Raw genomic sequence first — 15,638 nt, forward strand, 5'->3', positions numbered from 1 at the left:
GCGCTTCATGCAAAAAATCTCAAACGTCCTTCATCTGACTTTAAACCATTGACTTCTCAACCATCTCATCTCCAGTAGCCTGCGTCTCAGACCGGTCCATAGTGGTATAGCGACTGAAATCCCTCAGCCCACGGTGATCTCCACTCGGAACGTTACGACCTTCCTTCTCCTGCTTGAACGCCTGCCGACGGAAATAAGCGCGCTTGCACCACTTCCAGAACTCAATACCAGCAAAGAAGAGCACCGTCTCGACAAACACGATACCCCATTCCCACGAGATAGCCGAATGCTTGAAAACACTGTGGTTGATGACGGGGATGTAGATGATAGGGAAGGCAAGCACAAAGCCAGCCATAATTCCCCAGAAGAGGAACTGGTTGTGCCAAATGTCGTGCATCCATTGGGTGAAGTAGCGCTTGGAGTCGGGCTTCATGCGGAAGAAGCTGCGACGTAGGTTCATCATCTCCCATGCGAGGAATAAAGCGAACCAGGTCATGCAGGTGAAAGTTGTTGCACGGGCGCGGAATACGGTGTCACAGGTGTAGGGTTTGTTGGGGTCATTGTAATGCGTGTTGCAGCCCATTGCGAGGTTACCATCACCCCAGCGGAACATGACGAGGGCGAAGGCTGACAGGCAGAGGGCGGCCATCCAGACACCGTAGACCAGCGTGTCGACGATAATCTCCCAGGTGAAAATACCTTGTTTCTGTATGAATGAGTTAGTATGCGAAACAGCCGGTGCTTGAGGTTGAAAAAAGGATTAACATACGCTTTGAGGAGGTCTATCCATGACTTCCGGTGCCGCAGCCTCCATTCCCAGACCCATATCGGGCAGGCCGGAGGTAATCATGATGATCCAGATAATTTCAACAGGGGCAATAGGGAAGACAGATTGATTGCTGTCATCCTTGAATGCAAGGCCGATGAGCAGGGTCAAAGCCAATGCGACGTTTTCAGCCAGCAAGTGCAGCACGAATTTCTGAATATTGTCGAAAATTCGTCGTCCTTCTTCGATACCATTAATGATGGAAGCAAAGTTGTCATCAGTCAAGACGAGTTCTGAAGCATCCTTTGCAACATCGGATCCATTTTGACCCATTGCGATACCAACATCGGCCCGCTTTAGCGAAGGCGAGTCATTCACTCCGTCACCAGTCATCGCAACATAACGACCACGACGATGGAGGGCCTCGATCATGCGAACTTTGGTATTTGGTGCACATCGAGCGATGACGAGTGGCAGTGTGGGGAGGTTGTCGATTTCATCTTCGCTCAATTTGTCGAATTCGCTAGCGGTCATGACCATCGCATCGGCGACGTCCTTTGCGATCATGTCCATATTCGATGGAATAATGCCAACCTGAGCAGCAATTGCCCGAGCAGTTCCAGGGTGATCACCGGTTACCATGTGAACGGAGATACCGGCCTTGTAACATTGGCTGATTGCACCGGCGGTCTCAGGTCGAGGAGGATCATACAGACCGATCAATCCGTAAAAGACCAGGTCTTTCTCAATTTCCTCGCGTGGAAGAGGTTCATCGCTTGCGTCATCACCAGGTGTATGTTCTCTTCCAGCCAGGCAGAGCACTCGCAGACCCTCCTTGGCCAGGGCTTCCATATTCTGCAAGATCTCGTCGCGGATATCGTCGTCAAGGGGCACGGATGCACCATCTTTCCAGGTGATAGACGTGCAAGAATCGATGACTCGTTCAACAGCGCCCTTGGTGAAGATCATCTGAGAGAGTTTCTCGGAGCCTTCACTGCGTTTCGCAAAGACAACGGACATCTTTTTCACGCTCGAGTCGAAAGGATACTCGGCCTTCTGGATCCATGCGGGCTTCTCGCCTTTAGTCCAACGATCGACACCCCAATTGAACCGCGAGGCAAACACCTGGATAGCAATATCGGTAGGCTCTCCACGAGCTTGCCATTCATTGTTCGAGTCCTTGTGCAGATGTGCCAGGTTCGCCATAGCAGCAACATTGAGGAAGGATTCAAGAAGCTCATTATCTTTCAACAGTTCCTCGGGGTTGGTTGTGTCACCCGTCGATTCAGAGTTCAGCTTGACTGGAGGCTCCTGGATAAGGCTCAAATCACCCTCGTATGGGTTCAGGGGGTTATTCGAAGACCCGACCGAGTATGTTCCCATAGACGGAATCCAGGCCCTCTTGGCGACCATGCGGCCTTGAGTCAAGGTACCAGTCTTGTCCGAGCAGATATTGGTCACGGCACCCAGGGCTTCCAAAGAGTCCAACTTGCGGACAATGACATGTCTTTGCACCATTTGCTTTGTTCCCACGGCCATTGTGATGGTGAGTACGACGACCAGACAAGCGGGAATCATAGCAAGACCAGTGGCAACGGCGTAAATGATAACTTCATTATCGCCACGCCAATCATTGGAACCAGCCACAACAATCGCGAAAATGACGGCGATACCGAAAAGAAGCAGTGCGAGCTTAGACAGCTTGCGCTGAAGGGGAGTACCGACGTTGATTCCAAGGAACCGTCCAATAGCATCGGTGGTAGTCAATGTCCAGGCCTGGATGTACCAACGCTTCTTGGTTTCACCCTCCGGTCCACGCTTGACAGGGCGACGCTTGGAGTCACCTCCACGAAGGGCGGCGGCAATGGCACCGATCTCAGTTCGCATGCCAGTTCCTACCACCACACCTCTCGCGCGTCCACGTGTAACGGTTGACGAACTGTATGCGAGGTTTAATCGGTCTCCAGGACCCGTATCGATATCGAAAACTGCATCCGCTTCTTTCTGAACAGGGAGAGATTCGCCGGTCAAGAGGGCTTCGTCGGTCTCGAAGTTGAATGCCTCGGTCAATCTGTCGCATTTATAGTTAGCCCAGTATTCCTTGTATTCAATTCCAAGGGTCGTCTAAACATACCTCAGATCCGCAGGCACAGTATCTCCGACTTTCAATTCGACCATGTCACCAGGAATAATTTCGTTGGCAGGGATAGTAGCGGTTTTTCCATCGCGAGTCACGACTCCAGTAGGGGAGCTCAGGTTTCGCAAAGAGTCCATAGTCTTTTCGGCGGCGAAGTCCTGGTATACACCCACGACTATGTTGAGCAAGATGACGGCTGTGATGAAGCCGCCTTCAATCCACGACTTGATGCCGAAGCTGACCGCCATTGCGATGATAAGAACCTGAAATTGAAAACATTGGGTCAGCAAATTTTTTTCTGTCCATTACTTCGGCCGGGGTGTTGCTGATTAACTTACAAGCATCATGGCATTGGCGACTTGGCGAATGAAAATCTTGGCAATTGAGACGCCTTCGTCTCCTTCCAAGATGTTCTGTCCATATTTCTCAAGACGTTGCTTGACCTCACTAGTTGTGAGGCCATCATCAGAGTTTGTGCCTAGCTCACGGATAACAGCCTCAAAGGAGAGACTGTGAGCTGGCTGAGATAGATACGACTGCGAGGTAGCATCGTCGGAAGACTGGGAACGCTTGGATCGGCGCCTCTCCTGAGACATCACGCGTGTCCAGGGAAAGTAAGTCTATTGGGGATGGGGTAGAGGGCGGGTAGTGTGTGAGGGGATGTGTCGTGCTTGCAAAGGAACCTTGTCTAAGGAGGTTTCATATAGAAGGTGTCCAAGATGGTGTGAGAGTCCATGCACGGGTCAAAAGAGCAATTCCAATTCCCCGCGATGTGATAAGAGAATCTTGAATCTATAGCAGTTTCTTGATTCTCTTGACTTTAAAGTACACGTAGTTCCAAAAGCGTTCTCTTCTTCTTTTCCCTCTTCTCCCTCCAAGGGGCGAGGCCGATATAAATAATTCCCCGGGCGGACTTGATGGCAAATTCCGCCGAGATGCAACCGGTCCTGAGGGTCTCTCTTCCGACACTCCGATATCATCCAGATTTGGAGTCTGGGGATACCCAAAGATAACAACCAATCGCTATCAGGAACCACGCGTCGGCATCAAGCGGGTCATCTTGGCACTGCACTTGCAACCTCAACCGAGGCGAGAATGACGCAGACGACTGGTCTCGGCGTTGGCTCGGCCGGTAGCCGCCACTGCACGGTGATTGGCGGCGGCGCGGAATGCCAAGAGCGGGAATCTGGGCATTGTCTGGGCATCCCTCCGCGCGACATCTCCAACGCCCGGCGATAATGTGTCATCCTTGGCTCATCTTGGATGCTTCTTGGCAGTCTGTATTCTCCGAGGCTCGAGAGCCCACCTCGCTGTTCAAATCCGCCCAACCGTCCGGGCTCGAATTCCCCCCTGGCTTGGATTTTTTGTGCAAAGCAGTTTACCACAACAGTATATTTATGGTGGCAAAGCGCCGATACTCGCAAACGCAAAACTCAACCTCCGCTCTGCTCCATTTTGGTATTCCCAGTGGGGTATTGAGGTGGAATTTGCTTGATCTAACATTTCCCGACTGATCCGATCGAGGACGCGCTATCAACTGGCCCAACCGACCATCCAAAGCGATAACATTCGCTTCTATTGGGCTACTTCCACTTGCCGTGCTCGTATTCGCAATTTACCTTGCCTTGCGTGGATCCGGGCACCAGTTTCCATGCTCCCCCCTCATGACGGGCGAGACTCTACCTCAAGGTGAGGTGATCGGGATCGTGATTGGGGCCATCGTGCTGTTCTCGATCATCAGCATCGTGCCAATGTGAGTTCATAGGCCGAGCACGGACACGCCTTGGCTGTACCCCGCTTCATGCGGGCGAATACTCTGGAAGCCATGCGCCGGCAGATATTAACATCCTGTTTCTGTTCGATTAGCATGATCATGTGGTATCACCGGCGCCGAGCTGCTGCTAGAACTACAAATGAGATTCACGACCTTACATTATCGATGCAACAGCCCTCAGTGGAGCAATGGCTAGAGGGGCAGAATTCCCCTCGAGATATTGAACAGTACTCCCGCGAAATTTGGTACGTTATCAGCTTTGTTTCATCCTTTTGCACCGTCCCGCAAATACATCCGCGGATCCAGCCCACGTTGCCGACAGCATGGCTTGGCTCTGGGGCCCGGATGATGTGATGCGGGGAATGCCCAGGGCTGGGCCATGGATTCAATTGCCCTACAGGGCCCGGCCAAAGTTTTTGTTACCCAATTCCACTTCTGGGCGGGACTGGGCATCGGGATTTCCACCACGTCTTGGCACACGTTGTCACTATCATTGCCTATCTAGTGTTCCTGAACCATGCTTTGCTATCTTGGCCTACAAGGTCTTATCAGCAAGATGATCCTCTGAGAGCCTCGCTGCTATGTTTTGATGTGTCATAGATTGAGCTAACTTGCTTCAAAGTCCCATCTGTCTCTCCTCATTATCATCATCCCCATATCTTGTCCTTCCAGAACCGGCTCGTTTACCCCACGGACAACGTAAGGCTTCCGACTCTCGGTCAGGCGAATCTTCATATACCGAAGCCAAGGATTGCAGGCAGGATAGTGGAATACTTGTTCTAAATAGATGTCATCATCCCTTCCACACAGCTTGTATAGCCTCCTGGTTTGAGTACCGACATTATAGGTGCCCTATCTGTCAAGCTTCTTACTCTCCGGCCGATACTGCATAACAATGAATCCTCTCCACTTGAACTTCCTGAATATCAACTGCCCCTTGACTAAACTTCTCAGTGATTGGCAGAGGGATCGAGCCAAACAACCAGGCTTATGAATTTTCATTGAAGGATACTAGTTTGAATAACTGGAATAATACTCCTAAGTCAAAGTAGCTGGTGATTCTCGGTACAAAGGACCACGGAAGGACATTTCCTCTCGAGTAGGTCCACAGCCACAATCAAATCAAAAGAACCTATTTATCTAGATCTTTGAATACCACAGTCTTCATATAACTCACCGCACCGCGATGGACTTGGTTCTAGTATGCTCTTGAGTTCACTGAAGTACAGTCAAGCAGACCACCCAGGGAAGCTTATCTCTTTGCACGCTGTGAGGGGTTTCGCTGTCCCATTTTTATCCGTCAAACAAGAGCCCTATCGTTGAAAATATCGCTCAATTTAAGCCATTTAATCCAATATTGAGCTCTCAATTCCATTATCAAATATTATCAATGCTGCGTCATTTCCATGGATGCTCTCGTCGCAGATGCTTATGTACAGAAAGCACTATGAGGTATGTTCAAGTAATTACCGGACCAGGGTGACATGCATCAAGGTTCCCCGATTCCCTCTCAGTTCGTCAAAATCATACAAGGATCGAACCTTAATTTTTCTCGGGCTCTTCAATCCTGTCAACCGAGTTATCATCCTCCAAATCTTTATCTGACTTCTTGATTGTCATCACAGTTGGAATTGCCACCAGAAGACTACCGATGCTGAGGCCCCAGTTCATAGCAAACTGCTTCATCGGGCTGACCTTCTCTGCATTGATTCTCCAAGCCATGGCTCCGCCAGCAGGTTTCAAGGCAGAGTATGCTCCAACGACAACGGCATTGACCACTGGATCGCGCGACCGAGCACCCATAATCCAGTAGCAAAATGCCTGCCAGAAAGAATCGTAGGCGCCATAAAAGAAGTAAAGGAACATGGGACCAAGGAATTTGCTGCCATCGTTGTAGTCGATATCCTGTTTGAAACCGAGTGCAAGGCGTTTATCATCCCATACCTGGAACTGATATCCACCGCCCCAGATTACCATTCCAGTGACAAAAAGAATTGCCCATCCGGTGATAGCGCGCGTCCGGCGATTGAGGTGGTGGAGGTCGAGAATCAGCCCCATCAGAAGGCCGCCGGCCATTTGAGCAATCCAGTAAAGTGCACCATTGAGGGACCGTGTGCGTAAGTTGAAAGTCAAACCGTTCACGCTGTTCTGCTGATAGGAATAGAAGACGTTCGCGTTATAGAACATCGGGTAAAGACACAGATTCCTCCAGTCAAAAACGATGCGAAGAACCTGAATCACGGTCGACTTCAAGTTCCCAAAGTTGAACGCTTTCGATTCTTGGGCAATGCGATGACCGTGGTATTTCTCGGAAAGACTCTCTGTCGAGCAGACCAAGACGGACAGCGCCCATCCAAACAACATGATGACAATATAAGCAATGTAGGTCGAATCGGTCACAGTGCCAGACTTTGAGTGGTAATTCAGTCCAAAACTGGCGAGCGAGCCAATCGTTCCGCCCAGGTTGAAAATCACCCAGAACACACCAATAGCTCGGCCGCGTGTCTGATCATTGGTATAGGTCACCATAATAGTGCCCTGTGCGACCCAGAAGAAGGCAGCCCCCAGACCGAGCAGCGCACCAGAGGCAATCACAAAGGGCCCACCGTTCTTCACTCGAATGGAGTTCAGCAAGGCACCTGCGTACAAAGCATAGGTCCAACCACCAATGAGAAGCGAGAGACGCGGGCCCAGATACTTGTATAGAGTTCCGACCACCACGAGAGCCGCGCCAGCGGTAGCAGCGTGGGTGGCCACATTGGCATTGGCCGAGACGGTGCTGTCAACCTGGCCCGAGCCGCCCATGCCGGTGAGGGCATTGTACATGCCCGGATTACAGAACGCAATGAAAGAAATCAAGATGATCTGGAACCACGGGTCATGACGGATCCTTGCGAAGATATTCTTCTGGTGGAGCGATGGTGGAGCGACATGATCGGGAGAGGTGTTGCCGACCGTGTCGGGAGAGGAGATGTTCTCCTCGGCGGACTTGATCGTAGCCATAGTAAGCTGTAGATGGCGAGGCTATGATCGCAAACTTGGCATAGATGCGCACGGCGCTCCGTGGCTTAAATATCGCGGGAGAGGGCGTGTTATCTATCGACTCGCTCGCGTTTGTGACACGGCGTGCCGTCCCCGCAAAGGGAGCAAAATCCTCGGGGGCGGATCTCGTGGTGGGCGAGATCCGTCATAAATGCACACCACCGAGATCCAGCGTCGGTATTCCGATCTAAAATCTATAAAATATCGACTGGAATCATAATGAAAGATGGTGAAACTGCGAAGGATCCGGCAGTTCCAGGAGAAAGGGCTGACAAGCCACATAACGCCACCTAGAACAACAATGGCAACTTCGCTTCCTGAAGTCGACACCCTCGGCCAACTTCAAACCGAAGCACCCAATCTACTAGCGCATTCAATTGATACGCTCAATACGTTGGATCTTTGCAAAGCTTTTAATCGCGAAGAAGAGCGGGTATGTCCGGCCATTGCGTGCTGTTTACCAGTGATTGCCTCATTGATCGAGGATCTCGTTCCTCGGTTACATGCTGGAGGACGGCTCATTTACGTAGGAGCTGGAAATAGTGGCCGAGTTGGGTTTATGGACTGCAGCGAGCTCCCGGTTACATTTTCCGTCGAAGATGATAGATTTCTGGCCATCGTTGCCGGGGGAAGTGAAGCAATCATCAAGGCACAGGAGGTTGCAGAAGATTCAGAGGAGGATGGGTCAACGCAATTGGAAAGGTTGAAAATCACATCCAATGACACTGTCATCGGCATCTCAGCATCGGGGCGGACTCCATTCGTTCTTGGGGCTCTCCGAGTCGCAATCAGGCAAGGTGCATTGACAGCCTCAATCACAAACACAACTCCTTCTACGATCGGAAGTCTGGGGGTCACACATTCCATCGTTCCTCTGCTGGGACCAGAGTTTCTTGCCGGCAGTACCAGGCTAAAATGCGGCAGTGCGGCAAAGCAAATTCTCAACATGATCAGTACATGTTCCATGATCGAAATGGGCAAGACTTACCATGGACTCATGATCGATGTACGTGCGAAAAATCACAAGCTCCTGGCCCGGGGTCGCAGAATCATCCGTCAAGTCCATCACATCCTCCAAGAAAAGGGTCACCCCTTCGACGAAACGATCCAAAATCCATACACGATAGAAGACTCAGTTCTGAATGACCTAATTGAACAATGTGGGGGAAAGGTCAAGCTTGCTTGCTCCGTGGCTGTGTCGGGTCTTCCAGTAGACGTTGCTAAAAATCGCCTTGATCTGGTCAACGGCAACTACCATCTCTTTATTGAATCACTCCAGCCAGCTGTGTCCGATAAATTTTCCAAAAAGTCCGGCCAGTTCAGCGAAGAGCTTTTCCTAGCTATTGACGGTGGAGGAACCAAATGTGCAGTCTCTATTGCTAGTCAGACTGGAATCGTGGCCCAAGCCTATGCTGGGGCTGGTAACTTTCACTGCGTGCCGATTGATATTCTCATGAATCATATTGAAAGTGCCGTGATGAAGGCTCTTTCCCTAGTGTCCGATGAATCAAGGCCACTATATTCAAAGGGAATGCCAAAATTTGCTGCTGTGTGGGCAGGTCTAGCTGGGTTACAGCATGCCAATCGCCGGGAGTGTTTGACCAAGTCGATGGAGCAGCTGTTTGGGGTATCTGCCGAAGATGGCACTCTCCGTCTCTCAAGTGACAGCGAGCTTCTGAGTGCTCATATCGGCCTCGACGATTCAGTCACGCATGGTATCTCTCTAATTGCTGGAACGGGGTCAGTTGCGACCGCGTTTAAGCAGGACTCCAACGGGGATGTCATACAGATTGGCCGAGCTGGTGGCTGGGGGTCCTTACTTGGAGACCAAGGAAGTGCGTTTGACATTGGCAAACAGGCCGTACAGGCATTGTTGACCAGTCTGGAATTGAGTCAAGGTACCGAAGTGGAATGTCTTTCCGAGCTTGAGCGTGAAGTTTTGGCAAGTCTTGGACATCGCAAAGAAGGCTTGCTATCTCATATCCTTTTCCCTGAGACAGACACGAAGAAAACCATTGCCGATCTCGCAAAAGTTGTGACAAGGCTAGGTTTCAGAGCGACAAATCCAGACCCTCAAGCCTTGGAAATTTTGACCTCTGCCGCCAGATCTCTGGTTCGGATCGTTAGGCCACTTGCCAAAAAGCAGATTTGTGATCCAGCAACTAGCTCGCTGATTTTATCGGGAGCGTTGACGAAGATCCCTGATTTTCAAAACTTGCTTCTCGATGAATTGTCATGGCATGGGATATATGCCTTCAAGAATGTTGTTATTGTTGATGATCCGTCGTCCGATGCTGCATTGTTTCTCGCTAAGCGAGTATCAAGAAAGAGTTAAGCGACGCGCTACTATTACTATACATGAAGCTTCAATAATGATCACGGAAAATAAATTAATTCCGCACAAGTAATGTCTACAAACGCCTTCGCAGACCAATAGTAAGCTCCGAGACATTTTGCGACTCCCACTAAACTTAGGCACTTCTCCAGGTACCCGTGGACGAACAGGTGGATGCAACCTCAAGATGGTATTGGGTACTTTTGGCCCCATGGGCGTTTTAGCGTTGATACCATCGATACCACCAATTGTTCCCAAATGGTTCCCAAATGGTTCCCACCCCTTTCCCTCCCCCGCAATAAAAAGCAAAGCCTTGCGACTTCCTCCTAAGCACACAAACTCTTCACAAGCGAGATCCGGTTTCCCGCATAATCGCCCAGCATAATACCGGCTAACTAGCGCTCGATCCTATGGGATTCTTCCCGCCGCATGTCTGCTGAAAATCGCACACCGGGCGCGGCCCAGGTGGAGCCTGTTAGCTGTCGAATCTGCCGCCACCGCAAAGTGAGTGCCTTGTGTTTTTCCCCCTGATCGGTAAATATTTCCATTTCGCCAACTTGAAACAAAAGGTCAAATGTGACCGCACTCCGGGCGGGTGTCTTCGATGTCGCCGATATGGCGAGCAATGCGTATATTCATCCGGCAATACCCTCAATAGCAATGGGATAAACGATGAGAGGACCGAAGCTGGGCTCAAGAGGCGACGTGTACTACGTTCATGCATCAATTGCAGAAGAGCCAAGACCAAGTGTGCGGGCGGAGCGCCATGCGAACAATGTGATCGGAAGGGCCTCAGTTGCTCATACAACGAAGCAAGTGTGCCCGCGCCTCCTCCTTCTGCTTCGTCTACTCAGAGTGAGCCTTCCACACGGAAAAAATCATCGTCGGTCATTCCCACATGGCTCACGTCGAACAATTTGCCGTCGATTGATCGGCTTCGTGATCTGATTGATCTTTACTTTCTTCGTGTGCATACCGTGCGTTGCTTCGGTTTCATACACATCCCAACCTTTATGAAACGATTGAAATCGCCCGAGAGACTGGCCCAGGAAAAGTCTGGGCTCGTTTACATTATTTGTGCTCTAGCGGCACCATTTTACTACGCTGAAAAACTGTGCACAAACACAGATGGCCTCAAAAGCAATGTGCAGTACTTTGACGCAGGTCGCGGCTGGGCCGAGGCTGCGAGGCACTGTCTCTTTACCGGATTTGGAGACATGGGCATTGAGAGCATAATGACCGAGGTCCTGCTCCATGAGTACTATCTTCGGGTGGGAGAGTATGCAAAGGGATTTATGGTGTCAGGACAGATCACTCGACATCTGCAAGTTGTCCAGCTTAATATGGAGCGGGACTCGGATGTGTTGTGTCAAAGAAGCCCGGCTTCCTGTCACATCAAAGAAAGTAGGAGAAGGCTAGCGTGGGCCTGCTATCTGCTAGACTCGTTGATTGAGTGTGGAATCGACCAACTTCGTCTGATTCCGTACGACGATATTCTGGTTCAGCTTCCTTGCTCTGATGAACTCTTCATCACAAATACGCCTTGCATTACGGAGATGTTGTCTCGAGGCAAGCTGCTACCAGGAATTAATCCAGTGCCTGGAATCGACTTTGCAGCACATCTTGACCTTCGGGCTTACTACCTCCGTGCCACGAGTATTCGATCCAAACTCCTCAAATATGTGAAGCATCTGGAAGGAGAGGTACCGTGGGTGGAAGGCAACAATTCCCGATTTTCCCAGCTCGACCACGAGCTAAAAGACCTGGAAGCCTCGATTCCCGAGAATATGAGAATTTCAGCCGAGAATATGTACCTGTGCAAAGGCTCCGGAAGGCTGAACTTGTACTTCGGTTTACACATCCTGATCTCCCAAAACTTCCACGACCTATATCGAGTTGGTGTTTCCAATCTCGTCTTCCCCAACACTGCGACAAGCTGGATCCGCGAAAACGCACCGGAAGACTTCATCCGGCGTTGTCATCATGTATGCGCCACCAAATCCGCCTACATCGCCTCTCTCCTGAGCGATCTGTGGAACTGTCACAAACCAAGCCTCGTCGACTGGCCATACGCAATGCACACGCAAGTCTGCAGCAGTGTCATAGTCACCACAATCATCTCATGGGGTCGCCCTGAACCTCTCATTCCGCAATTCTCGTACCTCGACTACCAAGCCATGCTTCAAAAGAACGTGATTATATTGCAATATCTCCAGCGCTTCATGAAAGTCAGCATGTACTGCGAATCAGCCATTCAAGCCCTGAAACGCTTTAACGCGCTATTCGTTCCTGAATCGCCTGATTTTGTCAACTCGTCGGCAAACGCCCTACTTTCTGGAAATCAGTGCAACAGTTCCAACCCGTCTTCCCTTGAGTATATCCTGAATCCTCTGGGTACATACCCCATGGCCCGGAAGCAGGCTCAGACCCAGGATACATCCACACCGGATGAGACTGAGGATGATACGCCGACGCCGCAACTGCCCAAAGTGGAGGGCCCGATGATTGCACCAGCTCTCAATCTAGAGAACTGTCCCAGTCCGGGTGGCATATTTTCGGGTCATTTCTTCGACTGGGAGGCGGATATGTCTATTTTGCCGGGATTGGGTTATCCCACGTTCCTCGATCAGTTTCCCATGGAGGCACCGAGGGATTTGAATTTGCTTTGAGCGGGCCCAGAAAAGGTCCCTTCCAGTGACTAAATTCTACACTTGATTGCAAGGAGAGCACCTGCCTACAGCATTGCCACGTGGCAGTCGAAAATCTATCTTCCTCATCGTCATTAAGTAAAGTTCGCGAGTAGCTATGTGGGTATCATACAACCGAGATCAATGGACCTCAAAATGAATCGTCTGCTGAATCACATTCTGCTGATCAGCACCAGTAACCAATCCCTCCGTACTCTCCCCATCATCCTTGAGCGACTCCCGCCATCCACTTGTGACCTGTACCGAGGTTCCTGGCTTTAAACCGTGGTCCATTGACTTGCCCATAGATGAGAAGTTGTATCCACCGCCGGGCGCCCGGATATCATTGGGGTCGTCGTTGATGGTGAAAGCGTGGATGCTGGGTTGGAGTTCAATGACGAGGCGGCCGAGGGATGGGAGGGCGGTTGTGATGATGCTGAGGTTCATCATGGTTCTATGAATAATTAGTTAATTGTTTTTTTATGTGGCTGCCGTGATGCTTTGGATTTTGTGGGATGTACTCACTGGTCCCAGATGGTGGAATTGGTGTTTGCCCCTGCAAGTTGTGTTAGTTTCATCCCCGGTAGCAAGAGAAAGTATGGTAGGCCAGAGTGTCTTACAAGGAATATCAGGCGAGTTGAGCATTCTCACGGTGTACTTGATTTCAATACCCGCTGCGATGCATACCCTATTGTCACGTTAGAACTGATGTACACAAAAAGTCTGAAGGGGAGTCTCATCTTACAGAAACCTGCTGGCTAGCAGCGCCATGATTCTGAATCTCTTCAACCGGGTCAACTGCACATTCCGAAGCAACAAGCAAGGAAGCACAACGAGGGCAATATCTGTAAGAATATTGAACGCAGCGATTGCTTGGAAAAGTGCAGCCTGAGATGGAGTGTGGTCAGCGTGCCAATACGGACAAGAAGAGGTAACCACAGCGTCTTACCTGGTTGATACATTGATCATGCTGATCCCATTTCCAGGGAGTTGGCATGGAGCATCGGAGAGCTAATGCGATGATAGAAGCCAGTGCCCATGCAATAATCACCCCCATCAAGGTCTGGTTTGTGATAGATGAACGTCGGGATGTCATCAAGTTCTTGAACAGCAGGCCTAGTGAGAGCTTGCTGAAGGCGATTGTCGCAATGAGGAGGATTTGAGCAGCATACTCATACTGCGAAATCAATTTGAGATTAGACCCTTGAACCTTGCGGGAATTCAATATTTGCACGCACCTTGAGATACTTCTCCAGCTGGTGGTCCCCGATATTCAATAGTCGTCGACCGAGACCATTGGAGATTGCAAGTTGGGCTAATACACTTTGTATAATTCCAAGTAGCTATTTTGTGAGCAAGTTACAATGTCAGTAAAAGCATATGCTTTACCAGGACGGTGATGACCTTACCAATGATATACCCAGCAAAATGTCGTCTGGATGGACAACACGGCCGATGAACCATCGAGTCGATAAACGAGTGGACACAATGACAACTGTCAATGCAAGGAGTGTATACACTGCGACAGCACCGTATCCGCCATGATCGTCGGCGGTAATTTCGAACAGTGGAGGTAGAGTGCCAGCCATGGCGACACAAGGACGATCAGCCCTGTCCTTCTGAACGCGAGGGGTTCGGCAAAGAGAAGATTAAAGAAAGGAAAAAACGAACGAAAAAAGAGAAAAGAAGGAATGAATGGCAGATCACGGATTGCAGATCCTGCCGCTGGTAGCTGAATCTTTTGTCTTGTGGGTCTAGTTCTGTTCAGCCATGAGTATGTACAGGAGTATTAGTCTTCGTATCTCGGCAGGAAGCGTGCTGATGCCCCTGGAAATCAAATCTACGTAGTAGTACGAATTAGTAGGTAAGAGCCGAACTCCGGAGCCACAATCTATTATACACTTAGAAACAGGGTTATTATGTACAATAAATCAATTAGAATTCGCCCTAAATGGTTCAGATTTCACGCATTGCTAGAAATGCCGACCAAGTTACATGGATTGAATGGTGCGACAGAACTATCAGAAATATCAGTACCATTCCACCTCGAAGTCTATCTATTCTATGACCAACCTCGATGGGCTAACGCCTCCGTGAGCTCACGCGGAGTCCCGTCGGAGAGGGTTCCACATGGGGGGCGGCCTGTGCTCTTTTCCCCCGAAGGGCCAATTTTCTAACTTAGTAACTTCCAACTTCCTTGCCTCGCTCACCGGATGTAATACCCAATCCGTGGCATTGGCAAAGCTGAAAAAAAGTTAATCAAATCAAGCAAAGTTAGCAAAACCAGCAAAGTTAACAATCGTCGACAATGTCTAGTAAGAAGCCTTTGAGGCTGGCTTTAGGTTTCGGGGGTACCTGCCAACGTCAACTTCCGTGCTGACCGGGCCAGGGGGGTTGGATTAGCACATGGCATGGTGTGATGGATCCTGGTAGATGTGATTAAGGACTGTAAGATGCACCAGTAACCGTAACCACGCGGACCAACGGTCTATTCGCCAGATTGAGGGGTAGATGGTAGTATATACTGGACATACAACTACTGTGATCGGATTAGACACTTAGCTCGATTTGGGATGTCCTTGCCCATCAAATGAAAAGTACCATGGCCCTATCCGCGGCTCTCCACGATTGGCTGCGGGGGAAAGTCTTGGTTGGTCGAAGAGGAAAGACAACCACGAATGGATGTGGATCCGGGTGACGGCGATTCAATCAACAGCCAATCATCGACTTTGTAGGACATTCTTGACACTCGCGATAATTGTTCGATAGTTCTGGACGGAGTTTGTCTCGAAAAAAGACATGTGGTCCTGATAACAACTGTGTGGCGGACCTGGCGGACCAATAAACTCGTTCTGGAACTATCGTCGGCCGGTGCTTGTCTCTGCCACAGGGCCTTC

At 50.1% G+C, this 15,638-nt stretch overlaps 6 protein-coding genes across 6 annotated transcripts; 3 read left to right on the plus strand and 3 right to left on the minus strand.

Moving 5' to 3' along the window:
- Positions 1–40: 40 nt before the first annotated feature.
- On the minus strand, positions 41–3,499 carry N7473_005342 (cation-translocating P-type ATPase; the record flags this gene model as incomplete). The annotated part of the gene is made up of 4 exons (XM_057151282.1): positions 41–706; positions 770–2,837; positions 2,901–3,166; positions 3,242–3,499. The coding sequence occupies 4 exons, from the start codon at positions 3,497–3,499 to the stop codon at positions 41–43; spliced, it is 3,258 nt and encodes a 1,085-aa protein (XP_057009087.1).
- A 722-nt stretch (positions 3,500–4,221) lies between these two features.
- N7473_005343 (RING finger protein) lies at positions 4,222–5,585 on the plus strand. The gene is made up of 3 exons (XM_057151283.1): positions 4,222–4,656; positions 4,770–4,904; positions 5,300–5,585. Exons 1-3 carry the CDS (start codon positions 4,568–4,570, stop codon positions 5,568–5,570), a joined length of 495 nt encoding a protein of 164 aa, XP_057009088.1. The 5' UTR covers positions 4,222–4,567; the 3' UTR covers positions 5,571–5,585.
- A 634-nt stretch (positions 5,586–6,219) lies between these two features.
- Positions 6,220–7,680, minus strand: N7473_005344 (uncharacterized protein; the record flags this gene model as incomplete). Its single annotated transcript, XM_057151284.1, has 1 exon — positions 6,220–7,680. The coding sequence occupies one exon, from the start codon at positions 7,678–7,680 to the stop codon at positions 6,220–6,222; it is 1,461 nt and encodes a 486-aa protein (XP_057009089.1).
- Positions 7,681–8,020: 340 nt separating this feature from the next.
- Positions 8,021–10,054, plus strand: N7473_005345 (glucokinase regulator family protein; the record flags this gene model as incomplete). Its single annotated transcript, XM_057151285.1, has 1 exon — positions 8,021–10,054. The coding sequence occupies one exon, from the start codon at positions 8,021–8,023 to the stop codon at positions 10,052–10,054; it is 2,034 nt and encodes a 677-aa protein (XP_057009090.1).
- Positions 10,055–11,067: 1,013 nt separating this feature from the next.
- Positions 11,068–12,723, plus strand: N7473_005346 (fungal specific transcription factor domain-containing protein; the record flags this gene model as incomplete). Its single annotated transcript, XM_057151286.1, has 1 exon — positions 11,068–12,723. One exon carries the CDS (start codon positions 11,068–11,070, stop codon positions 12,721–12,723), a length of 1,656 nt encoding a protein of 551 aa, XP_057009091.1.
- Positions 12,724–12,882: 159 nt separating this feature from the next.
- Positions 12,883–14,330, minus strand: N7473_005347 (uncharacterized protein; the record flags this gene model as incomplete). The annotated part of the gene is made up of 7 exons (XM_057151287.1): positions 12,883–13,195; positions 13,267–13,297; positions 13,362–13,429; positions 13,487–13,629; positions 13,691–13,918; positions 13,980–14,084; positions 14,151–14,330. 7 exons carry the CDS (start codon positions 14,328–14,330, stop codon positions 12,883–12,885), a joined length of 1,068 nt encoding a protein of 355 aa, XP_057009092.1.
- Positions 14,331–15,638: the final 1,308 nt, after the last annotated feature.

The sequence above is a fragment of the Penicillium subrubescens genome (assembly GCF_028828155.1).
Source record: "Penicillium subrubescens strain IBT 31985 chromosome Unknown utg000004l_segment0_segment0, whole genome shotgun sequence".
NCBI lineage: Eukaryota > Fungi > Ascomycota > Eurotiomycetes > Eurotiales > Aspergillaceae > Penicillium > Penicillium subrubescens.

Excerpts from the sequence above, each read along its gene's own strand:
- N7473_005343 (XM_057151283.1), top strand. The coding sequence starts at position 4,568 with ATGACGGGCGAGACTCTACCTCAAGGTGAGGTGATCGGGATCGTGATT. Across the intron at positions 4,657-4,769 it reads ATCATCAGCATCGTGCCAAT|CATGATCATGTGGTATCACC; the intron begins GTGAGTTCATAG and ends CTGTTCGATTAG. Across the intron at positions 4,905-5,299 it reads TCCCCTCGAGATATTGAACA|TCCCATCTGTCTCTCCTCAT; the intron begins GTACTCCCGCGA and ends CTTGCTTCAAAG.